The sequence below is a fragment of the Biomphalaria glabrata genome, chromosome 13 (genome assembly GCF_947242115.1).
Source record: "Biomphalaria glabrata chromosome 13, xgBioGlab47.1, whole genome shotgun sequence".
In the NCBI taxonomy this organism is placed as follows: domain Eukaryota; kingdom Metazoa; phylum Mollusca; class Gastropoda; family Planorbidae; genus Biomphalaria; species Biomphalaria glabrata.
The window spans coordinates 18,076,041-18,101,576 of NC_074723.1; the positions used below are offsets into that span (position 1 = coordinate 18,076,041).

The following is a 25,536-nucleotide window of genomic DNA, read 5'->3' on the forward strand; positions in this document are numbered from 1 at the left end:
GATTTGCCAGGGGTCGCCAAAGACCATTGAAAAGATGGATTGTTATTGTCTATTCTTCTATTGCTGTGTGTGTGTGTGCGGAGGGGGGGGGGGTCGCGGCTAAGTGGGGGATTGTAAATAGGGGTCGCCGAGCATAAAAGGTTGAGAACCGCTGCCCTAAACAATTTGAGATATGGGGTTCTTTGTGATAATTTATACAAAGCTTCTATAAACTCACTCTGTCTTTCTGGTAAAAAAGTTTTAACACGTTATTTCTTTCACACCCAGCCTCGGATGAAGTAGAAACTTTGCATCAGTATTTCTTGTACCTGGCAATAATAAAATAAATTAGCCAATTAGTTAATTATTTTGTTTGGTATCGAACAAGAGAAAAAAATTGTTCTTGACTGATGTGGCGGTATAAGTCGAATTAGTCGCCTTTATCTTAGTGGCTCTAAAGTTTGAAATGAACAGAAGATGGCTATGAAACTTTCTATTTTTTATAAGCACTTTGCTGGCACAGTGGTTAGCGTATCGGCTTGAGGTGGCACGAGCCCTTGAGTTTTATAAAATAAATTTAAAAAGCTATCACGATAACATTCACACTCATAACCCCTTACATACTAATAGATAAAATTACACTTAATATAATTTTTTTTAAAATATATTTTTCTTGTTTCTGTTGCTCTTTCTTCAAAATGATATGACAATATCCCTGAAAACCATTTTTTTGGGACGCGAGGGCCCTAAGCTATATCTTGTCTATAGATAGGTAAATCCAGAACTGCTACAATTATAACAGTTTTTTTTTCTTTTCAAAGGGGTTTGGATTACAGATTAATTCTCTCTTCAGTTGGTGTGTCACTGCTCTATATAGTGGTTGTCATTATAACGTTAGAAGTTGGTGTGTCACTGCTCTATATAGTGGTTGTCATTATAACGTTAGAAGTATTCAAGACTGCTATGACACGTTGTCAACGTAACAAGGGCCTAGCAGTCTTTACCTTGTCAATGTAACAAGGGCCTAGCAGTCTTTACCTTGTCAACACTAGCAGCCACTATCCATTTGTACGTTGTCAATAGTAAGCCTTGTCCATTAGTACGCTGTCAAATCAAAACTAGTAGGCCCTATCCATTTGTAAGTTGTCAACACTAGCAGCCACTATCCATTTGTACGTTGTCAATAGTAAGCCTTGTCCATTAGTACGCTGTCAAATCAAAACTAGTAGGCCCTATCCATTTGTAAGTTGTCAACACTAGTAGGCCCTATCCATTTGTACGTTGTCAACACTCGTAGCCCCTATCTAATTGTACGTTGTCAACACTCGTAGGCCCTATCTAATTGTACGTTGTCAACACTCGTAGGCCCTATCTAATTGTACGCTGTCAACACTCGTAGGCCCCTTTCTAATTGTACGCTGTCAACACTCGTAGGCCCTATCTAATTGTACGTTGTCAACAGTCGTAGGCCCTATCTAATTGTACGTTGTCAACACTCGTAGGCCCCTTTCTAATTGTACGCTGTCAACACTCGTAGGCCCTATCTAATTGTACGTTGTCAACACTCGTAGGCCCTATCTAATTGTACGTTGTCAACACTCGTAGGCCCTATCTAATTGTACGTTGTCAACACTCGTATGCCCTATCTAATTGTACGTTGTCAACACTCGTAGGCCCTATCCATTTGTACGTTGTCAACACTCGTAGGCCATATTTAATTGTACGTTGTCAACAGTCGTAGGCCCTATCTAATTGTACGTTGTCAACACTCGTAGGCCCTATCTAATTGTACGCTGTCAACACTCGTAGGCCCTATCTAATTGTACGTTGTCAACAGTCGTAGGCCCTATCTAATTGTACGCTGTCAACACTCGTAGGCCCTATCTAATTGTACGTTGTCAACACTCGTAGGCCCTATCTAATTGTACGTTGTCAACACTCGTAGGCCCTATCTAATTGTACGTTGTCAACACTCGTAGGCCCTATCTAATTGTACGTTGTCAACACTCGTAGGCCCTATCTAATTGTACGTTGTCAACACTCGTAGGCCCTATCTAATTGTACGTTGTCAACACTCGTAGGCCCTATCTAATTGTACGTTGTCAACACTCGTAGGCCCTATCTAATTGTACGTTGTCAATACTATTAAGCGTGTAAGATGTGCGCTGTCAACACTATTAAGCTCTATTTTTTTTTAACTTTTTCAACACAAGGATGGACTATCCATGCTTGCTGTACATGTGTAAAACACTACACTCTTACTGCTTGAAATGTCGACTTTTTGAAACTAATACAAGAATGGCGAGTCTGGTGAGTGGATAGATTATTGAGGATGAAAGCAATCAATGAGGCATAGCCTCAGTTACCAGCCAGTACATCGACAACAAGGGAGAGAATATCAATACCTTTCAGTATACCTCTGATGTCTTCTGACTGGGATCACATCTATTATTCATAGACGAAAGGCAGTCCTATCACCTACGTTTAAACGGCTTCATTCCAGCGCTATTGTGCTTTCTTGTTCAGTTTCTATAAAAATAAAATCTATTATTGCCTTAAAACGTCACTATAGTTTTAGTATTAAAATGATTAAATAAAAAAAATGAATTATAGAAAATAATATTACAAACAACTTTACTAGAAATCGCAATAGCTTAAGAAATAGCTTAAGAATTGATAGCAATCGATCATTGAATACTCTTGTGTTGCTTTAACAAATGAGAGGAACTAGAGTTGAGAGAATTGTTTTCATGTTTTGAGAGAGAATAAAATATAAATGGAGGTTTTCTTTGTCCGGATCCTCCTGGTCCATTATTATCATACAGAGGCCTACAGCACGGTTGAATGCTAAATGACGGAGACACAATTGTAGATGCAGGATAATTCATGTTTTTGGAGAAGGCCGACGTAACCATGGAGCCGGACAAAGAAGATGGAAACTCTCGCTATTTGGAGACGCGATCAACTAGTAACAGCTGGCCAAAGCTGGACGGCGGACGTCGCAAGAAACGATCTAGATCTAAACTGGACATTTTGTCGCGCACCTCCTACCTGGTTGACGACACCGACGTTGAAGCGGGAGATGTAAACGCGGGCGCCGGCTTCCTGAAGGGTACTGAAACCGTTATTACAGGTGAAAGCCGATTTGCAACAAATATGCAGAAGACTAGAAAGTTGTTTAAACGACAGGTTAGTCAAATATTACTTAGTTGGACTTAATCACCTATTAACGGTCAAATGGAGTGTATAAAACAACAACACACAAACAATGATTTCTAAATAGATATTTTTCTTTTAGTGATAGAAATCTAGTTTTAACGTTCATTTTTCTTTAAAATGGGTGATGATTCTAATAAAATAATCTTAGCTAGTCTTGCAGTAATCACCCACACTCGATATCTCTTCCATAAGTTCTATTATATTGCCTAATATGTAATGCAACCACTAGGTGATATTAAGTTGATAGAATGTCTTCATAAAATGGTTCCTGTCTCATTAACTACAGGAAATCTATCTATCTATATATTCAACTCAACGAATCTATCAATGTTATGTTGTCTATTACAAAATGCTAATTATCCCAAGGGGGACAAATACAAGGTCCATATATCTGTCAAATGATACAAACAATGTAGGCCCAAATGTATACGTGAAAATCATAAGCGGATCTGGTGGGCGTGAACATAAATAGAATCTGCCGTCATAAATCTGATTTGGGCTAGCGGTGAAGAGAAGTCGAGGTGCAGACATTGGTTTCACAGATATACTTGACGATGTTTTTATTGATTTCCTTCTGTTTCCAAATATGATTATATCACGGACATATTTTACAAGCATTACTAAGTCAGATCGATGCACATTATTATAGTTATGAAATACATATATGTAAAGCCATTCCACCTATAGGATTTGAAGTGTTTGGTTTTTAGCTCAGTAGAAGGATTCTTTGTATCACCTACAAGGATGCATCACAAAAGAGGAGATTAGAAACAGGATCACAATAGCAATTACACCCCACAATGACTTTCTGAGCACTGTAAAAAAAAAAAAACGCCAACTAAAAACTTTAAGGCCATATCACAAGGTCCCCAGGGCTCGCAAAGATCTTCTTCCCGGGAACAGTACCTGGAAAAACAAGAACAGGCCGACAGAGAAAGCGATGGGAAGACACCATAAAAGAATGGACAGACCTGTCATTGAAAGAGATTCTGTTCAAAGCAAAAGAGTGTATGAAGAAAGATGGTCGACAGATCATCATGTGTGTTGCTCCAACGGTTCAATAGTCTCAGGGATAGGTGAAGGTGTTAAGCTTAAGCTTAATGTAAACGAAGCCTAATAATCTTCTGTAAAATCTATAAGCTGTAAGATACGATTTTTTAATGAATGGAACCATAAATAGAAACCTGGGTCACTGTGTCTTCTTGATGTGTTCATTAATACTTAGTGTGAAATATATTTTTTGTAATATTTTTTATGATGTTTATTTTAATAAATTAATGTTAATGTTGGGGCAATTAGACCACGAACATATAAATAGAAAAAAGTAATTAACATAAATGTCAAGTCTTTCTTTTGGATCTAAATGCATTTGATGCATCTGTTTCCTGGGCCTATGTCACAACAGCCAACCACAATGACGTTATATACTTGCCTATTAGACTTGGGTGGAGTTCAGAAACAGCACGAGGGTCTGCATAAAACCATGACCTACTTAAAGAGGTCGCCAAGGTTACGATGAAACTCAACGGTCCTTACTGGAACATTCCGCTTGACAGCAGAATGTTGCAGCAACTCAGTCGAATCAGCCATTGTTATATCGTACAATTCTTTATAACTTTTATTGTCACATTCAATACCCCTCTGACCGTCATTGTCATCGCTTGGTTGGTATTACAAAGCTTATATCAACTCACTTTGTCTGTTTATCTCCTATAAAGTTTGTACACGTTATTTCTCCCACACCCAATCTCGAACCAAGCTGAAATTTTGAACAATTATTTCTTGCACAAGACAAAACTAGAATAAATAAACAAAATTACCAATAAGTTAATTAACTATTGGTAATTATTTTGTTTGGTATGGAACAAGGGAAAGAAATCGTACTTGACAGATGTGGTGGTATGTCGAATTAGTCCCCTTTATCTTTTGTGTAGAGAATTAGATCGTCGCTTAAAAGTTTGAAATTAACAATGAATTATTTTAAAACCTTCTATTTTCATAAGCACTAGACTGCTATTTATGTGCTATTTACAAAGCTTATATCAACTCACTCTGTCTGGTAAAAAGTTTATACACATTATTTCTTCCACACCCAATCTCGGATCAAGCTAAATTTTTTGCACAATTATTTCTTTTACTTGATAAAAGAAGAATCATTTTTTTTAAATAACAAATTAGTTTTTTAATTATAGATAATCAATTATTTTGTTTGGTATCTTGAACAAGGGAAAGAAATTGTACTTGACTGAGGTATAATTTGAATTAGTCCCCTTTATAGAGAGAAATGTTTGAAACTAACAATAGATAGCTATAAAATCTTCTATTTTCATAAGCACTTCAATGGTAAAGTGGTTAGTATATTCTGAGTATGCTTTGGCCCTCGAGTTTGAATTTAGGTCGTTCACTTTTTTTTCCTATAAATGCATTTTAAAATCGATCACCCAGATACCCCCTTCTTTCAGCCCCCCCCCCCCCCCCCCCGCCAACTTTCAAACTGGCCCAAAGAAGTGTTGAGAAAGCTAAAAGCATGAAATTGCGTTACAAAAACAATTATTTATAAGAAAAACATAAGGAATACTTAAAACAACAACAACAACAGCAAAGCTTATATTAATCGTAGTTGTATCAATTAGTTTGGATCAGTCATTTAATTACATTTGTAATAGATCAAGACTAACAATAACAAATCTGTGCGCTCAAATATTTTTATCAATTATTTTTGTATAGCGCAATCATGCCAAGCAATAATACACTTCATAATTCAAGTTCAATAATGCAACTACAGTACTATACATAACATGAAACTTGAATTTTATAGACTAAACAGACTGACCATGAGCACCTAAAATAAACTCCGCTCGTCACCTATATATATAGAGAGAGTTTTTAAAGCCGAAAATAAATTGAAGAATGTACTTCTACCGGAAAGGAATTATTTCTGCTTTGTGGACTATACTGTGTACTCGAAGCTTCGTTTACATTTCCTGTTTACACTTCTCTTGAAATTTTGACGCTTACAGCAGGTGACAATTTCTTTATGCATGCATTCATCCATTTATCCTCCCTCAACAATCCATTTACCTACCTACATACCTACCTACCTACTTATCTATCTATCTATCAATCAATCTATCTATCTATCTATCTATCTATCTATCTATCTATCTATCTATCTATGTCTGTCTGTATGTCTGTCCGTCCGTCCGTCCGTCTATCTATCTATCTATCTATCTATCTATCTATCTATCTATCTATCTATCTATCTATCTATCTATCTATCTATCTATCTATCTATCTATCTATCTATCTATCTATCTATCTATCTATCTATCTATCTATCTATCTATCTATCTATCTATCTATCTATCTATCTCTTTAAGAAAGTTGTCATATGGGATAGGAAAATAGATTGTTCCCTTTTCATTTGTACTTCTGTGAATTATATAAAATATGTACATATATTTGTATAAAAAGAAAAACAATATATAAATATATTTACGCCTTCCTTTTACTACAGAAACGTTAGTGTTTTGTCTGTAGTTAGGAATATACTGACCATACAATCTGGTTATCACATTTGGTAAATTTTTGAGCCGGATAGAGCCTATTATATATACTCCTTTTTCGTTGTCGAAGATGAGCACATCTCTCATTTCCTATGAACTCGAAGATGAGCACATCTCTCATTTCCTATGAACTCGAAGATGAGCACATCTCTCATTTCCTATGAACTCAAAGATGAGCACATCTCTCATTTCCTATGAACTCAAAGATGAGCACATTTCTCATTTCCTATGAACTCAAAGATGAGCACATCTCTCATTTCCTATGAACTCGAAGATGAGCACATCTCTCATTTCCTATGAACTCGAAGATGAGCACATCTCTCATTTCCTATGAACTCAAAGATGAGCACATTTCTCATTTCCTATGAACTCAAAGATGAGCACATCTCTCATTTCCTATGAACTCGAAGATGAGCACATCTCTCATTTCCTATGAACTCGAAGATGAGCACATCTCTCATTTCCTATGAACTCAAAGATGAGCACATCTCTCATTTCCTATGAACTCGAAGATGAGCACATCTCTCATTTCCTATGAACTCAAAGATGAGCACATCTCTCATTTCCTATGAACTCGAAGATGAGCACATCTTTCATTTCCTATGAACTCGAAGATGAGCACATCTCTCATTTCCTATGAACTCAAAGATGAGCACATCTCTCATTTCCTATGAACTCAAAGATGAGCACATCTCTCATTTCCTATGAACTCGAAGATGACTGTGAAGACCAATCCTGCTTCTATCATCTTTTTTGCTTGCCATTGAACATGATACTCTCAAGGTATGACAGAGCGTTGACTAAGTCGGTTAGTCATGCAAACTCCTTATGGTTGTTAATCCTCGGCATGAAGAATGCGAGACCACCTAGAATACACCCGTATCTGGAATAGTGGGACCTTTTTTTTTTAAATCCTCGTCCTCTTGCAAATTTTTGAGTTCTTTTTCTAATGTCCATCTATTTTCTTTTTCTAGGTGATGACTAAACACAGACTGCCGCCTGTGCCACTAACAGATGATGACGACCATTCCTCTCTCAGCGACAGCACAGAGCAGCCAAAATCCTACAGGACATTTTTGCGGGACCAGCGGTACGAGGATCCGAAGCACCGTGACAACTCACTGGGTCGGGGTCAACTGCCCCTCCAGATACGGCAACAGAACGACCTGTACGAGCCGCAACCACAGGAAGAAAACGTCGGGGGACTGAAAGGTCGTAGGGTCATGTTTTTCAGAAATGGTGACATTCATTTTAAACCGAAGCAGGTTAATATTTTATTCCATAGATACATTGTCAATATAATAACATGAACTGCAATTACTGCCTATTATTTCCATGAAGTTGAAGGGAAATGCAAACAGCCACTACCATGTTAACACAACCCAAAATATCTATATACTTTGAAAACAATAATATGCCGAGTAGTATAGCGTGGAGAGCCTCTCTCCTGTTTCTGAAAAATTACTCTCTTTGGGGTCGGCCTTGTTTATTGTATTATAAGCACAATGTCAACTTTATACTCTGTTTAGTTTTTTTGGATATAGTGATGCAATGCAGGTATTCCTAACGTGTTTAGCTAAGTGAGCCTTGCTGTGATCGTATTTTACGTCTCGACAATCTTTTCCCTTTGCCTCATCTCTTGTAATGTTTTTGTTTATTTTGTTTTTCTTTATTCTTTTAGGTTCTAATCAATCAAAAAACGTACGCAAATTTGGAAAAACTTTTAGTTGACCTGAGCTCGATGGTAGAGACCTCCACAGGGGTTAAGCACATCTTCTCTTGGCCAGAAGGGAGAGAGATTAAGTCCATCAAAGATTTCGAGAACGGAAAATATTATATTTGTTCAAGTACTAGCAAGCTCCAGGTACAACCAGAAAAACAAACAAAATACTTTTAAAAAAATAAAGCTTATATTTGTGTAATTGTATCAGTCTCTAGCTGTCTAGCTGGTAAAAAGTTTGTACAAGTTATTTCTCAGACACCCTATCTGGGATTAAGCTGAAATTTCGCACAATTATTTCTTGTACCTGACAACACAAGAATCAATTAAAAAAACCAATTAGTTAATTAATTATTGGTAACTATTTTTTTTTGGTATCTCGAACAAGGGAAATAAAGAGGTGGTGGTATAAGCTGAATTAGTCCCCTTTATAGGTCGCCGCTTTAAACAAATAAACAATAGATAACTATACCATCTTCTATTTTTAAACACACCTCACTAGCACAGTGGTTAGAATGTCGGCATGAGGAGACTTGAGTCATGAGTTCGAATTCAGATCATTCCCCCTCTTTTCTTTTAAAAAACGATTACGGTACAATTCACACATATCACTTTCTCCCCCCCCCCCTAATTTTCTCCACTGTTCCAGATAAGTGATAGGCTCATAGCGTATTGAGAAAGCTAAAAGCATGAAATAGCACTAAACAAAAACAATTGGTGAAAATATTTCTAATCGCACTGATTTATTTTTGTTGGTCTTGATCTATTACAAATTTAATTACATGACTGATTCAAACTAATGGATACATCTACACTTCGTATAAGCTTTGTAGTTGTTGTTTTTTTTTCAAAGTATTTTTTAAAATTGTTTTCCTATCTATTAAAATCATTGAGACTCTTTCCACAGCGGGTAGATTACGGGAACAGTAAAGAGAATCACTGGAAAGGAGGAAAGATTGATAGGAAAGAAAATTTCTTGTTTCAACAGGTAAGAGTCATGGAACCTTGCTGAAACAACACGTACACTATTATCCATATAAACATACATATACATTAGAAATTACGATTCTAGTCTGAGATAGAGCCCAACAACATATCTCTCTACAGGATGGTAAAGTGCAATCACCACTGAGGCGGCCGAGAATACTGACCATCATCAGCAATATGTACAGGGACAGCCGAGAGAAGTTGATCCTGAACACTAACTCCCAGATGAACTTTGAAGACATTCTGAATGACATCAGCAACATGGTCAACATCCCTAACCCACCAGTCCGAGCATTATACACAGAGCGTCCACCACACCAGAAGGTAAGCCTTCGTTAGTTACTTACATTGTACCACACCGACTCTTGAGCAACTCGTTTTCACAATGTTTTAAAAAATAAGTATCACTTGGTGAGGATCAGTAAACTAAAGTAGGTCTACCACTATCATGGAATAGTGGATTTTCGTCCGTGTTTTTTTTTTATTGAAAGAAAAGTTATTATTATGACTACAATGAAGATGCTCCAGTGATATTACATGAATTAAACTTCCATTATTCAAAAATTGTGTTTAAAAAACGCGAGGTGTGTAGATGTCAAGCTTCTAAAAAGTCATAATCGAGATTAACTGACGTCAGATTGTCCATCCACGAAAAGATTTTAATTGGCTATCATATGGTCCTATTAAAAGAACATTATTACCCACTCTAGCTACAGTGTTTAGTACGAGACCATCAGATCCGTGGAGAAAGTGTGTTTCTAGAGACCATCAGATCCGTGGAGAAAGTGTGTTTCTAGAGACCATCAGATCCGTGGAGAAAGTGTGTTTCTAGAGACCATCAGATCCGTGGAGAAAGTGTGTTTCTAGAGACCATCAGATCCGTGGAGAAAGTGTGTTTCTAGAGACCATCAGATCCGTGGAGAAAGTGTGTTTTTAGAGACCATCAGATACGTGGAGAAAATGTGTTTATAAAGACCATCAGATCGTAGGAGAAAGTGTGTTTCTAGAGACTATCAGATCCGTGGAGAAAGTGTGTTTCTAGAGACCATCAGATCCGTGGAGAATGTGTGTTTCTTGAGACCATCAGATCCGTGGAGAAAATTTGTTTATAAAGACCATCAGATCTGTGAAGAAAGTGTGTTTATAAAGACCATCAGATCCGTGAAAAAAGTGTGTTATGAAGACCATCAGATCGTAGGAGAAAGTGTGTTTCTAGAAACCATCAGATCCGCGGAGAATGTGTGTTTCTAGAGACCATCAGATCCTTGGAGAAAGTGTGTTTCTAGAGACCATCAGATCCGTGGAGAAAGTGTGTTTCTAGAGACCATAAGATCCGTGGAGAAAGTGTGTTTCTAGAGACCATCAGATCCGTGGAGAAAGTGTGTTTCTAGAGACCATCAGATCGTAGAAGTAGGTGTGTTTCTAGAGACCATCAGATCCGTGGAGAATGTGTGTTTCTTGAGACCATCAGATCCGTGGAGAAAGTGTGTTTCTAGAGACCATCAGATCCGTGGAGAAAATGTGTTTATAAAGACCATCAGATCGTAGGAGAAAGTGTGTTTCTAGAGACCATCAGATCCGTGGAGAAAATTTGTTTATAAAGACCATCAGGTCTGTGAAGAAAGTGTGTTTATAAAGACCATCAGATCCGTGGAGAAAGTGTGTTTCTAGAGACCATCAGATCCGTGGAGAATGTGTGTTTCTTGAGACCATCAGATCCGTGGAGAAAATTTGTTTATAAAGACCATCAGATCTGTGAAGAAAGTGTGTTATGAAGACCATCAGATCGTAGGAGAAAGTGTGTTTCTAGAGACCATCAGATCCGCGGAGAATGTGTGTTTCTAGAGACCATCAGATCCTTGGAGAAAATGTGTTTCTAGAGACCATCAGATCGTAGGAGAAAGTGTGTTTCTAGAGACTATCAGATCCGTGGAGAAAGTGTGTTTCTAGAGACCATCAGATCCGTGGAGAATGTGTGTTTCTTGAGACCATCAGATCCGTGGAGAAAATTTGTTTATAAAGACCATCAGATCTGTGAAGAAAGTGTGTTTATAAAGACCATGAGATCCGTGAAAAAAGTGTGTTATGAAGACCATCAGATCGTAGGAGAAAGTGTGTTTCTAGAGACCATCAGATCCGCTGAGAATGTGTGTTTCTAGAGACCATCAGATCCTTGGAGAAAGTGTGTTTCTAGAGACCATCAGATCCGTGGAGAAAGTGTGTTTCTAGAGACCATAAGATCCGTGGAGAAAGTGTGTTTCTAGAGACCATCAGATCCGTGGAGAAAGTGTGTTTCTAGAGACCATCAGATCGTAGAAGTAGGTGTGTTTCTAGAGACCATCAGATCCGTGGAGAAAGTGTGTTTCTAGAGACCATAAGATCCGTGGAGAAAGTGTGTTTCTAGAGACCATCAGATCCGTGGAGAAAGTGTGTTTCTAGAGACCATCAGATCGTAGAAGTAGGTGTGTTTCTAGAGACCATCAGATCCGTGGAGAATGTGTGTTTCTTGAGACCATCAGATCCGTGGAGAAAGTGTGTTTCTAGAGACCATCAGATCCGTGGAGAAAATGTGTTTATAAAGACCATCAGATCGTAGGAGAAAGTGTGTTTCTAGAGACCATCAGATCCGTGGAGAAAATTTGTTTATAAAGACCATCAGGTCTGTGAAGAAAGTGTGTTTATAAAGACCATCAGATCCGTGGAGAAAGTGTGTTTCTAGAGACCATCAGATCCGTGGAGAATGTGTGTTTCTTGAGACCATCAGATCCGTGGAGAAAATTTGTTTATAAAGACCATCAGATCTGTGAAGAAAGTGTGTTATGAAGACCATCAGATCGTAGGAGAAAGTGTGTTTCTAGAGACCATCAGATCCGCGGAGAATGTGTGTTTCTAGAGACCATCAGATCCTTGGAGAAAATGTGTTTCTAGAGACCATCAGATCGTAGGAGAAAGTGTGTTTCTAGAGACTATCAGATCCGTGGAGAAAGTGTGTTTCTAGAGACCAACAGTTCCGTGGAGAATGTGTGTTTCTTGAGACCATCAGATCCGTGGAGAAAATTTGTTTATAAAGACCATCAGATCTGTGAAGAAAGTGTGTTTATAAAGACCATCAGATCCGTGAAAAAAGTGTGTTATGAAGACCATCAGATCGTAGGAGAAAGTGTGTTTCTAGAGACCATCAGATCCGCGGAGAATGTGTGTTTCTAGAGACCATCAGATCCTTGGAGAAAGTGTGTTTCTAGAGACCATCAGGTCCGTGGAGAAAGTGTGTTTCTAGAGACCATAAGATCCGTGGAGAAAGTGTGTTTCTAGAGACCATCAGATCCGTGGAGAAAGTGTGTTTCTAGAGACCATCAGATCGTAGAAGTAGGTGTGTTTCTAGAGACCATCAGATCCGTGGAGAAAGTGTGTTTCTAGAGACCATAAGATCCGTGGAGAAAGTGTGTTTCTAGAGACCATCAGATCCGTGGAGAAAGTGTGTTTCTAGAGACCATCAGATCGTAGAAGTAGGTGTGTTTCTAGAGACCATCAGATCCGTGGAGAATGTGTGTTTCTTGAGACCATCAGATCCGTGGAGAAAGTGTGTTTCTAGAGACCATCAGATCCGTGGAGAAAATGTGTTTATAAAGACCATCAGATCGTAGGAGAAAGTGTGTTTCTAGAGACCATCAGATCCGTGGAGAAAAATTGTTTATAAAGACCATCAGATCGTAGGAGAAAGTGTGTTTCTAGAGACCATCAGATCCGTGGAGAAAATTTGTTTATAAAGACCATCAGATCGTAGGAGAAAGTGTGTTTCTAGAGACCATCAGATCCGTGGAGAAAATTTGTTTATAAAGACCATCAGGTCTGTGAAGAAAGTGTGTTTATAAAGACCATCAGATCCGTGGAGAAAGTGTGTTTCTAGAGACCATCAGATCCGTGGAGAATGTGTGTTTCTTGAGACCATCAGATCCGTGGAGAAAATTTGTTTATAAAGACCATCAGATCTGTGAAGAAAGTGTGTTATGAAGACCATCAGATCGTAGGAGAAAGTGTGTTTCTAGAGACCATCAGATCCGCGGAGAATGTGTGTTATGAAGACCATCAGATCATAGGAGAAAGTGTGGAAGAAAGTGTGTTTCTTGAGACCATCAGATCTGTGGAGAAAGTGTGTTTCTAGAGACCATCAGATCCGTGGAGAAAGTGTGTTTCTAGAGACCATCAGATCGTAGAAGTAGGTGTGTTTCTAGAGACCATCAGATCCGTGGAGAATGTGTGTTTCTTGAGACCATCAGATCCGTGGAGAAAGTGTGTTTCTAGAGACCATCAGATCCGTGGAGAAAATGTGTTTATAAAGACCATCAGATCGTAGGAGAAAGTGTGTTTCTAGAGACCATCAGATCCGTGGAGAAAATTTGTTTATAAAGACCATCAGATCGTAGGAGAAAGTGTGTTTCTAGAGACCATCAGATCCGTGGAGAAAATTTGTTTATAAAGACCATCAGATCGTAGGAGAAAGTGTGTTTCTAGAGACCATCAGATCCGTGGAGAAAATTTGTTTATAAAGACCATCAGGTCTGTGAAGAAAGTGTGTTTATAAAGACCATCAGATCCGTGAAGAAAGTGTGTTATGAAGACCATCAGATCATAGGAGAAAGTGTGGAAGAAAGTGTGTTTCTTGAGACCATCAGATCTGTGGAGAAAGTGTGTTTCTAGAGACCATCAGATCCGTGGAGAAAGTGTGTTTCTAGAGACCATCAGATCTGTGGAGAAAGTGTGTTTCTTGAGACCATCAGATCTGTGGAGAAAGTATGTTTCTAGAGACCATCAGATTTTGTTCCAAATACTCGTGCTTTGAACAACGAGATAAGAAAATGTGTCTGCGTGTGTGAGTCAGTGTGTGTTAAAGATAGTACAAAGAAGACCAAACGTAAGCCTATTGTAATAGTCTTAAAATTTAATTAGATAAAACTCGTCTGAAAGTCAAGGAAATATAGGTTTTCTGAAAGAGAATATGATTAAAGCAAACTTAATAATATATAAAGAAAATTAACCAAAGTTAGATAATGACAGACTAACTAGATCTATATTTAAAAAAAAAATCATTCTAGGGTGAACTCAAAACGGCTTGCTATCTGGGTGTAATACATCAGTGCTGGCTTGTGTAAGCAATGTAATAATTTCTAAACAATTAAATGTCTGAATGTGAATGTATATGAAAATGATATGGTTTTCTGTAATTATATTTTAGAGATTCCTTCAAAAACTATACCCTAATGTGAAAAAAAAAAAGAACAAAGATAAATCAATATTTAAAAATTTTAATTATCAGTAAAAATAGTTTTCTTTGACTATCTGAAAATGTATTTTAATAGACTCCGTGGGTGAGAATAAATTGTTTAGAAAATGATTAACGAAAGCTCCAGTGTAGTGTCCAAGTTACTTGATGATCAAAACACATGGCTAGCAATGAAAATTCTGATGTTTGGAATAACTCCTGCTATCTCTATCTTTGGTCTTGTCGGTAACATATTGAGCATCATTGTCTTGGTCAAACATGGAATGTCCAAATGCTCTAACATTCTCTTGGTCAGTTTAGCTTTCTGTGACATCATTTACTTAATATGCTACAACAATGTAACAAAGATTATTTATGAAGCCGTTTGGAACCATGAATACGTTGGCTACTCAAAGTTCACTTGTGATGCGTTGTTTATACTATTTACCATCTTCACGCTGTTGGACTATACTTTTGGTCTCACGGGAATGACGTTACCTATGCTTATCACCATGGAAAGACTTGTGGTCATCTTCTTCCCCTTTAAATTTAACCAAGTACTGACGCCAACGAGAACTTGGTTGGCCATTGCGGGGGTGGCTGTCTATTCGCTTTCACTTTTTGTCTACAGCAGCTTTTGGCAGGTATTAGACTACAGCGTTGACCCTGTGCGAAATATTTCTGTAGGACACATTAAAAGATCACCATTCTTTTACGATAATCCTGAATCGGTTGCCACTATTCAAAATTTAATGGTCTACTCTAGCATAATAATTCCACCCATTTTCACTGTGACAGGATGTATTGTTATTTCTATCCAAATTCAAATCGCCTCCATCAAACGAAAGAAGATGACGTCATCAATGCGCTCCACCAACAGGACGACCAAAACTTTGCTAGCAGTTTGTGCTGTCTACTGTGTTACATCAGCGGTGCTGTCATTGCCGCTGTATATTCCCGCAGAGTATGCGTCGTACACTCTTACAGATGAAGCTCCATCGAACGTTGGAAAGCTGTTCTTTCAGCTTGCGAATACTGTTTGCTGCATTCAAAGCTCGTCTGATTTTATAGTGTACATCGGTTTAAACAAGCAATTCAGAGACACGCTTAGAAAAATTGTCACGTTTCTGTTCTTTCACCTCAGAACCCAATTTTATCTTGTGTGATACACCTTTCTAGACATTGTATCAGCTTACTCAGCAGGACCGGCTTTAGGCATAGGCAAACTAGGCAGCCCCCTAAGGCCTCCGATAGGTGGAGCCTCGCACTGAACTCATTTTGTTAAAGACGAGAGAACAAACTTTATTTCCATTGTACTTGGAGTACACTAACTTTCAAATACATTGCGTCATTGTGTTTCTGTTTATTTTTCTATTTCATTAGGGGGCACCGAATTCACTACGCCTAAGGCGTATCTTTAATTATCTAAGCAGGCTATCAAGATAAATTTTAGGCGATATAATAAAATTTAGAAATTTGATTTCAACATTTCTCATTGATTTAATTGCTTGAATTTCTAAATTCTTGTCTCTCAATACATTAAAAAAAGGAGAAAATGAGAAAATATAAAAACTTGTAGAAACCGTGACAAAATTGATGAATTACTAACAATAGAAAATATTAATGTTATATTCAGGCCTGGTCCTACAGATTGCGAGGCCTTACGTAAAACGGATTGCGCAGGGCCCAGTCTGAGTAAGGATAAGGAAGATAAGTGAAAATTAGGATTTTGTATTAGAAAATAAATTCCTCTTTGGATTTTATTCATACCTTACTAAGTACAAAATCATGGTCACATCAACTTTACGAGCCATTTACAGTAGATAGTAGTTTTCCAACAAAAAGCCGATAAACATTCAGATCTGCCTTTTTAACTTGCTATTGACTAGCAAAAGGACGTTTTTTTTTTTGTGTGTTTTTTTTTTAAGAAGTCGAGATTGATTTAGATCTATGTTTGTATGCCAGTTAATATGAAAATAAAATAAATATTTGAACTTCTTGGTTTGGTTAACTTTCGCCTTATTAATATTAGATTTTTTATTAAATGAAAGCTGACAATGCCCTTTTTTTTTAATTGCCAGTAGGGTTGGAGTTTTCCTTATTGACACCCCGAAATGACAATTTTGTCTGTTTTAAAGGAGATTTGCATGAGTTTTCGGAAGATTTTAATAATTTCAGGAGATTTTCGTGACTTTTTCCATATATTTTGCCATTTCAGGAGAATTCCAAAAACCCTTCAATAATAAGTTAAAGGGGTTTAATTTAATAATTTACACCTAGAATTCGCGCGGGGATGATGAAAGTGCGGAGCCCACTGCATAGGTTGCAGTGGCCTAAGACCGGCCCTGGTTATATTAAAAACAATACATATCAGAGGTTATCTTGTACTAATTCTGATGGGAACTATTAATTCGCATTATAAACTTTTCACATATGTCAAATGCACACCATTTTACTACTATTTTTTTCCATTCACCAAATAAATTAAATAAACATGTGAGATTTTAATTTAGCCCTAATGACAATAAAACTTGCTATTCAAAGATTATGTACAAATAACTTTTAAGGTTGTAGCCTTTATCATACAATTTTTTATGGTTTTTAGTAACTTGAAATTCGGAAAGAAATATTTTTTTTAGGTAGGCTATATATATATACGGTACTACAGGTCAACGACCGACCAACAGCACTAATCTACAATGCTACTGACAGGGCCGGTCCTAGATATTGCGGGGCCCATATGCAAAACGGATAGCGCGGGGCCTATTCTGGGTTGTGATAAGGATAATAAGTGAAAATCAAGATTTTGTATTAGAAAATAATTGTGTCTTTGCATTTTATTTATACTTTACTAAGTACAAAATCACTGTCAGCTTTACGAGCCATCTATAGTAGATATATATTGTAGTTTTTAAAAACAAAAAGCTAATAAACATTCAAATCTGTCTTTTAGATTTACTATCGACTATCAAAATATAGCCTAGCTTTTTTTTTTTTCCTTTTTTTTTTTTGTTTTTAAGATGTCAAGATAGATTTATATCTATATTTGTTTGCCAATTACTATTAAAGTAAATTAAGAATTTGAGCTTCTTGTTCTTGTTAAAATTCGCATTTATATTACATTTTTATTAAATGAAAGCTGAAATTGTCTTTTTTTTTAATTGCTTGTAGGATTGGCATTTTCCAGATTGAATGACTATTTTGTCCGTTTTTAAGGAGATTTGCATCAGTTTTTCAGAAGATTTTAATAATTTCAAATTTTCATGACTTTTTCGTATATTTTACAATTTGAGGAGAATTCAAGATACCCTTTAATAAGTTAAAATGGTTTAATTTAATTATTTACACCTAGAATTCGCGCGGGGCCTATGAAAGTGCGGCGCCCACTGCAGCCGCATAGGTTGCAGTGGCCTAAGACCGGCCCTGGCTACTGAATGCAGATATATCATTATAGCCTGCAAATTATAATTATTATAGAATAATTAGAAATTAATAGAGTATTCTAGAGATTTTTAGTGTTTGATATGACTGACGCCCGTGTGGCTCCTTCGCACATTCATATTGTGATCCTTTTATTTTAGTATAAAGAGATCTAGAATATAAATAAAAAAAAAAGTACCAATTTTCAGTAATAAACGCTAATTAAATGTAAATGTATAATTTTATTAACTTAGATCTATGTGAATGTATTATTTTTATAACCTACAAATTGATGCTCGTAAATCATGTCATAAGACTACTGTAATATTCCATTTTTCATCTTTGAGAATAGATCTAGAGCAGTGGTTCCCAAAGTTTTTTGTCTCGTAGACCCCTTGGCATGTTTTCTGGGTAGACCCCCTACTTAACTTGTATTGAATTTTTGCAAATTCATTAAAACATTTTTAAAACAAATTTCTAACTGCAGTGAGTTAAAGAGTGAAAAAATAATTTAAAGCTACAAATAGGGTTATAGAGATCTGTCTATTTTTTTTTGACAAAATTCAAATTAAATCTAATTAAAATAAAAATTAATATTTATTACTGGAATCACCAAACACATTGGAAATGTTTTTTTCTTTCTTTCTTTTTTTGCACATCTATTATCCGTTGCTAGGATATTATGTTTCATGTAGGAATTTGTTGATCTATGAAGTAGTCCTCAAACATTAAATAGTAATCAATCAATTAATTAATTAGCCTTATGTATCATTGTAAAAGTTTTCGCAAAGAGCAGTTCGTCTTGTATGGCTTGATCTTTCACGTGTGGCTCAAATATTGGGTGCGCAGAACTGTTTTCACTAACAGGAGAAGGGGTGAAGGTGAGTACCTAAACCAGTCAGCGTTGGGCAGGAAGGGCTCATTAGCCTTAGCTTGCAGCATACCTAGCAGAAGGAAAACTGAATTCAAACTGAGCTGCCTTGCAGCTATACCCGAACATGGGAAAGGTTTCGTGGGTCAACCCTGTTAAAAATTAGGAGCCGGCGACCTTTAGGCAGTTTGCAGCACACAGGGCTACAAGATGTGACCTTGAACTGTATTGTTGCTTTAATAATATCAGATGTAGATTTGTGTAAAACAGCTGTTTAAAACTACAAAGGCGGGTAAAATCAATGTTGTACCTTTAGCATTTTTCTTTTTTTGCTATATGTAAAGAGATTTCGTAAGACGCTCACAAACTATTATCTTCTGTATATGGTGTAGAAGAGAGATTTTGTGGGTCTATTCTGATCTTTGAGTGTTTGAACGTTTTTCAAATCTTTATGTATTTTGTCAGGGTGCAGGCATTGTCTCAAATGATCCTCCAGCATAATTGATTTCAAATCGGTATAAAAAGGCACTTATGGCAACCGCTAGTATTACAAGGAAGGAATAAATACCAATTTTAAATAATCAGCGCTGTACAGTCTACATTTTTTGTTAAACATTGGTTGCATGTAGACAAAATGAAGCTAGTTAAATAAGTATTTAAATTAGATACAACAATATTTCGTTTGAAAAGCAGGATAAATATTTAAAGGATTAACTCGGGTACAAATCATATATTAGTGTATGAAAGAATTACAATAATTTGATAAAATTAAAGTCACGACCTGCTTAAATGAAATCTATTATCGTAGACCCCCGTGGACATCTCATAGACCCCCAATGTATGTTTTCCCTTTCGTAGACCCCTTGAAAGTCTTCGTAGACCCCTGGGGGTCTAAATGGACCACCTTAGGAATCACTGATCTAGAGTAACGTTGACAGTTATTGAACGTGGTAGTAGCTGAATCTTCTTGAAATTTACATCGATGATGGTTAATACCGTCACGAAATGGTTATTCAAGTGAGAGCTATACGACTTCAGTGTCCTGTCTAGCGATCTACAAACTTTTTATGATGATGATCCCTTTAGATATTATTCATAGATGACTATATACTTTCGGGAATTTCTTTTCTTTCCCTCTGTGTTGTTTTGGTACAGATATGTGGTTTCTCAAAAGGATAAGTCAGAATTGTAATACATAACACTTAATTAGTTAAACTATTGAAAGCAGAAACCTCCTTCACTCCCTACTGAAGCCGTTCTTCCTAAATGTCCAGATAACGGTTGAGTTAAATCGCCCTCAAATGAGAGCAGAAGTGAAAGCAAAATCAACATTACTAGGAGAGAATCAGCACCAAACGAAGATAAATGACAGCCATTTTCACGGTTAAGCAGGGAATTCAAGTGGCATCAGTGATCTTTAAACTCATAAGATATTACCAAATGAAACAGACTTCATTTCATGCAGATTTTTTTTAAAAAAGTATATAGCTCACATGAGAAGAAGCTAATTTATGCTTAATCTAACAATTATACTAATAATGACTTTAAAATTTCAAAAAAAAAAAAAGGAATTTTTCTCAAGATGGATGGAAAATATATTCAATATATTTAGATATATTTATTTTAAGCAAGATAACAAAAGGAGTTTGTGTTTTCACGCAAACTTGTTGGTGGCATCTGTGGGTCTTTTGTTTGATAAGACTAAAAAATCAAAGTCAATGTTAACCAACTTTAGTTTTTTCAGTCTGCTAAACAAGGTCAACATTGATGGGAAATTACATCGTGGAAATCCTACATCATTTCCAATATGGCAAGAACTCTTAAGTAGTACATTTATAAGATTGAAAGAGTTAAACCTACATTAAAGCTGCTTAAAGCTCGCTACATCATCAAAATGTCCAAGAGGGTTACAGTTTAATGAAGATACACAAAAACATTTAATCAGTTGGCAGAAAAAAAAAAGCAACAAACACACGAACAAACAAAAACTTGGGTGTGACAAATGAGTTTCTGAAATCACAAATAAAGAACGGAAATAACGTACATTGAAACGTGAACAAGAGAACAATGCAAAATGATTGAACGAATCATTAAACAATGAAGGAAATATAGCTACAAAAAATGTGCTTATGCGTGTTTATGGAATGCTAGTTAAGGAATCAATCAATCAATAACTTCATACCATCTGCCTTAGTCATCATGTGGCCATTTTTAATTTTCCATAGAAATGTATAATTATGCGATTCATGTTCATCTTTAGAATTAACCCTTATTTTAAATTTGGACAACAGCCAATCAATGGTATACACTGTGTCTTTTCATTATGTATCTACAATACAAAGTAGTTAGGCTCAAACCTCTATCCACAGGTTGAAAGCTACAGTCAATTGATCCGGGAGTTCGCTGACCATGACAACTTCCTGGCCTGCGGTGAAGAGATGCTACCTTTCGAGCTCATGCCTAAAAAGCCAATAGCGGCAGACTCTCAGGGCAAGTCCAAGAAAGGTGTACGGCGACGCAACACGAAATGTAGGCCTATGAACATCTTATTAACTATAAATCTCACAGAATTATATATCAACGCTTCTAATACCGATCTTATTCGATTCCACACATATTTATTGAATAATAGAGATGTTTAAGTTGTTCATTTTAGTTCTGTGTAAAACATGTATATGGAAAGAATCAATAAGTTTATTTGTCTTAAGTTTATCCATTAGAATTAACTCTTTCTCTCCTAACTGACGATACCAACATTGATTCCACTAGAATGTGGTAAATAATTATGAAGAGAAAGAGTTAAAACAACTCTTACAACATTATTTAGACATGGGATTCGCGTGCTAGATTTATGGACTCCACAAACGGACAACTTTCTTTAGTTGCAGAGAGAAAGGGCTTCTACAATTATAGGCCTAGCTACACTAGCGTGTGGGTTAAAAATTGAAATGTCCCTCCTGGCTTTCATTAAATTTTAATATTAAATATCACGCCACTGTCATGAAATCTTTCTTTTCACGTTGCTATATAAGATAGTGACACTGTTGCGTGTATTCCACACAGATTAACTCTCTTTTCCCCGGGCCCATAAATCCCGGCCTAGCATATGCTACTGCTTAACTACTTGCAACAGAATCTGATCTTCATTAATCTCTTTATTGTTCTGTCTTTTCGCAACATTGAATTTCGACAGCATTTGATTAATTAATACTAGGTCTATAAATAGAACATTTGTCAGTGCATCGTATGTTCAAGATGTTTTTTTGTTTGTTTTTAATGGCTCCAATCTCTCTCTGTGTCCAGCTGAACTCAGCCGTGTATCTAGAGATCAAAGTTTGTCGCCAACTCGAGAGTCCGAAGACACAGCTTTTAATGAATTAGTTCAAGACAAAGTAAGCTCACGATTCGTTGCCAAAACAAAGAGAAATAAAACAGATTCCATCAAAGTAGACATCAATGGGAAAATCAGAGGTAGAGATAACTTTTTTTTTGTTTAAATTTTCTCCATTTCAGTTCTAAATAGCTAAATATAAGGGATGTTTTTGTCAGAAAATCCCATGAACCTACCAAAGTACACCTTCATATTATTATTAAACATGAGCATGCCTTTGATGAAGTACAGTTAATATTTTGCCTTTGCCCCATCATATTTTTCTAGAACTATGTAAGTATGTAAGCTATGTGTCACATAATCATTAGGCCTAACCTACAAACGGTATAGTTCTTTCGTAGAAGATAATGTCAGAGGTTAATTTTTCAGGATCGGCTTGCACAACTGAAAATATAGGAGTGTTCTGAGGTAAGGCAGCCAAAGCAGACATTGAAACACTGGTATCAAAATTTGTTAGACCAGTCTTATCACAGCTAAAACTATCCTTCGTTTTCTGGGGCGAAATTGGTTTAGGTGCAGGTTGATGCCATGTCTGAATTTTGTCTGTTGGTGCTGCATACATTTCTTTTCTGCTATAGTCTTCTAGAGCAGACAGAAGACCAAAAAGATGTTTACAACAGGCGGGCTTGCAACCCCCTGCACACTGACACTCTCCTTCAATGACCTGAAAGAATAAATATATTTTTTTAAAATTAATAATTACATATATAAATGCATTTGGTGTTCTAAAATTAATAGGTGTGCATAGACTAATTTTATAAAACCCCCACTCACAGGTTGTAGATTATGCCCACTTCGCATACCTCTTGCACTGCCTCTAAATATATGATTTCTAATTTAAATTAAATCTATAATGTAGATAAAATGTAGTAGACATCTAGATTTATCAGTTTAGAATTATATTGAATCCTACAATGTTCATGACTTAAATTGTGTTAATAACATTATAAATCTTGTCACTCTATTCTAGGTGATAAATAAATGATATATATATATCTTGATTTCTAGAACTAGCCCTATTCCAGATCTAATCTCTAGAATCACTCTAGACAAGTGTTTCTAAAAATGTGTTCCGCAGAACCTTACGCCTGAATAAGTGTTCCATGAACTACTGGAATAATTAATGAGTAGGCTACCATGTGAATAAATCTCTTTAAAAAATAAGAAAAGTTTTCCGCTAAATACTCATATACTATTAGAGATCTAGATCTAGTTTTTTTTTTTTACTAGTTTAGATTTTAGATCTAGATCTAACTTACTAACTAAATCTAGATGTTCTAAGTTTGATCTATCAACTTAAGACTTTTTTAAGTTATCTTGTGAGTCTAAGTCAGTCTAGTGTACGAGAGTCTATAGCCTCCTCTATAGCAAGATCTATATTTATATTAGATCTAGATCTGGTCAATCTAGATATCTAGTTACTAAATTCTAGAATTTCTATCTAGACTAGTCTAGAGTCTAGGTCTAAAAGTCTAGTAGATCTAGAGATCTAGTCATAATACTAATACTCAGTAATAATAGTGCCTGGTAATCTAGATCTAGACAGATCTAGATCTAGAGACATAGTAGGCCTAAGTAATAAGCTTAGGCTTAGTAATAAGTCAATAAGTACTAGATCTAGATCTAGTGTTAAAGTAAGTAGATCGACTAATCAAGATCATAGATCTATACTCTATAATAGTCTATAGTACGATAGTCATAGATTCTATGGTAATTTAAAAGTAGCTTACCTTTCCATTGTAGCTAATCACTCCAGTAACATTGTACGCAGAACGTTTCTTCATCTCGGCTTTGACTCGAGCCTGAACGTAGTGACAACGTGTTTCTTCATCAGACTTAAATCTAATATCTGTCACAAAATGTTCTTTGAACAATGTTTGTCCTTTGATAATGACGTGTCTGTAATCATTTTCACATGCATGTGCTGCATTTATAACATCGCAATATTCTAACAAGTTAACAAAAGTAAAATTTACAAGCAAGAGTGGTTTTCTAACAATAGATTCCATGTTGGTGTCTAGATTAAGCTGATGGTTGTCACGTGACTTGCGGGGTGTTTGTTTACGATTGGTGAATGAGGTCCAATGCCTACTAGATTTAGTATTATTTGAGAGCTGCGTACTTCGCTGTTCGGGCACATTATTTTATTATATCTTATCAGGTGTTATCTTATAAAATACAGACGTTATTTTAAAAAGAAGATAATTACGTCCTCTGCGTGTCCCTAGGTCAATTTAGTCACGCATGTTAACCAAGTGATTGGTTTTCCTGGCTGGCTCTGGCAGCCCATTTCAGGGGACGTAACTTTTTTTTTCTTTTCCAAAGTAACTAGAGTTGTCTTGTTTGTTTCAGAATTCTTCCCACCTTCAGTACAAAAGGATGATGATGATGGAAGGAAGCCAGATAAAAAAATCAAATTAGATTGGGTGTATCCTTTTTAGACATAATCTAGATTCAGAATTAAACTTTTGATAATGATAATTTGCTACTTATTTAATTGGTAATTAGATCTAGTCTAGTTTGCAAAAATGTGTCCCTCGAGAATCTATCTAGCTAGATCTAATAATATAATCTAACTAAGTTACTAACTCAACTGTCTAATACTACTAATACAGAAATTTGAGTAATAGTATCTAGATCAGTAGATCTTGCCTAGAGTAGAATAGTCATTTTTTTATCATACTTCATTAATCATTAAAATAGATTATAGATCTGAGTATAATAATATGAATATGTAGATTACTAGATAGACATGGCGCCTGAGTTGATCTTTATAGCACTTACAGGGGCACCCCTGTTATGCCGTTCACCTTTAATTTTGCTAAAGAAAATGGCCTTTAGCATGCAGTCGTCTCCCATGCAGGATAAGTGTCCAACCCAGCACTGCTGTTGAATGGTAATTTAAGTGCTTAAGTTCTATAGGCCTACTGTTCACCTGCCTCCAGCAGAACATAGTTATTTGTACTATAGTCTTGCTAGCATATACCCATTATGAAGTTAAGGCAACTTTGATGGATTTGTTCGAGGACCATTAAATGCCTTTGATAGAGCTCCCGACATTTCACCCTGACTGGCATAGAGGAAAGTAGTGGCAACAGATGGCGCCTCTGAAAAGACATGTGG

At 36.4% G+C, this 25,536-nt stretch overlaps 2 protein-coding genes across 4 annotated transcripts in view; one reads left to right on the forward strand and one right to left on the reverse strand.

Moving 5' to 3' along the window:
- Window positions 1-25,536, forward strand: part of LOC106077562 (echinoderm microtubule-associated protein-like CG42247) — a 93,368-nt gene that overhangs the window by 51,561 nt on the left and 16,271 nt on the right. For all 3 annotated transcript variants that reach the window (XM_056008087.1, XM_056008088.1, XM_056008089.1), the window contains 7 exons: window positions 7,739-8,029; window positions 8,446-8,628; window positions 9,392-9,472; window positions 9,592-9,795; window positions 21,392-21,551; window positions 22,326-22,493; window positions 24,766-24,841. In XM_056008087.1, the coding sequence (XP_055864062.1) occupies window positions 7,739-8,029; window positions 8,446-8,628; window positions 9,392-9,472; window positions 9,592-9,795; window positions 21,392-21,551; window positions 22,326-22,493; window positions 24,766-24,841 (1,163 nt within the window). The remainder of the gene's footprint in view (window positions 1-7,738; window positions 8,030-8,445; window positions 8,629-9,391; window positions 9,473-9,591; window positions 9,796-21,391; window positions 21,552-22,325; window positions 22,494-24,765; window positions 24,842-25,536) is intronic.
- LOC129922351 (uncharacterized) lies at window positions 22,493-24,471 on the reverse strand. The gene is made up of 2 exons (XM_056008091.1): window positions 24,144-24,471; window positions 22,493-23,077 (listed from the first exon to the last, which is right to left on the reverse strand). Exons 1-2 carry the CDS (start codon window positions 24,420-24,422, stop codon window positions 22,724-22,726), a joined length of 633 nt encoding a protein of 210 aa, XP_055864066.1. The 5' UTR covers window positions 24,423-24,471; the 3' UTR covers window positions 22,493-22,723.

What these genes read in the sequence shown, in the direction of transcription:
- LOC129922351 (XM_056008091.1), bottom strand. Translation starts at nt 24,422, where the DNA reads ATGGAATCTATTGTTAGAAAACCACTCTTGCTTGTAAATTTTACTTTT. An exon ending in TGATTAGCTACAATGGAAAG is followed by an intron (nt 23,078 to 24,143) that starts GTAAGCTACTTT and finishes TTATTCTTTCAG; the next exon opens with GTCATTGAAGGAGAGTGTCA.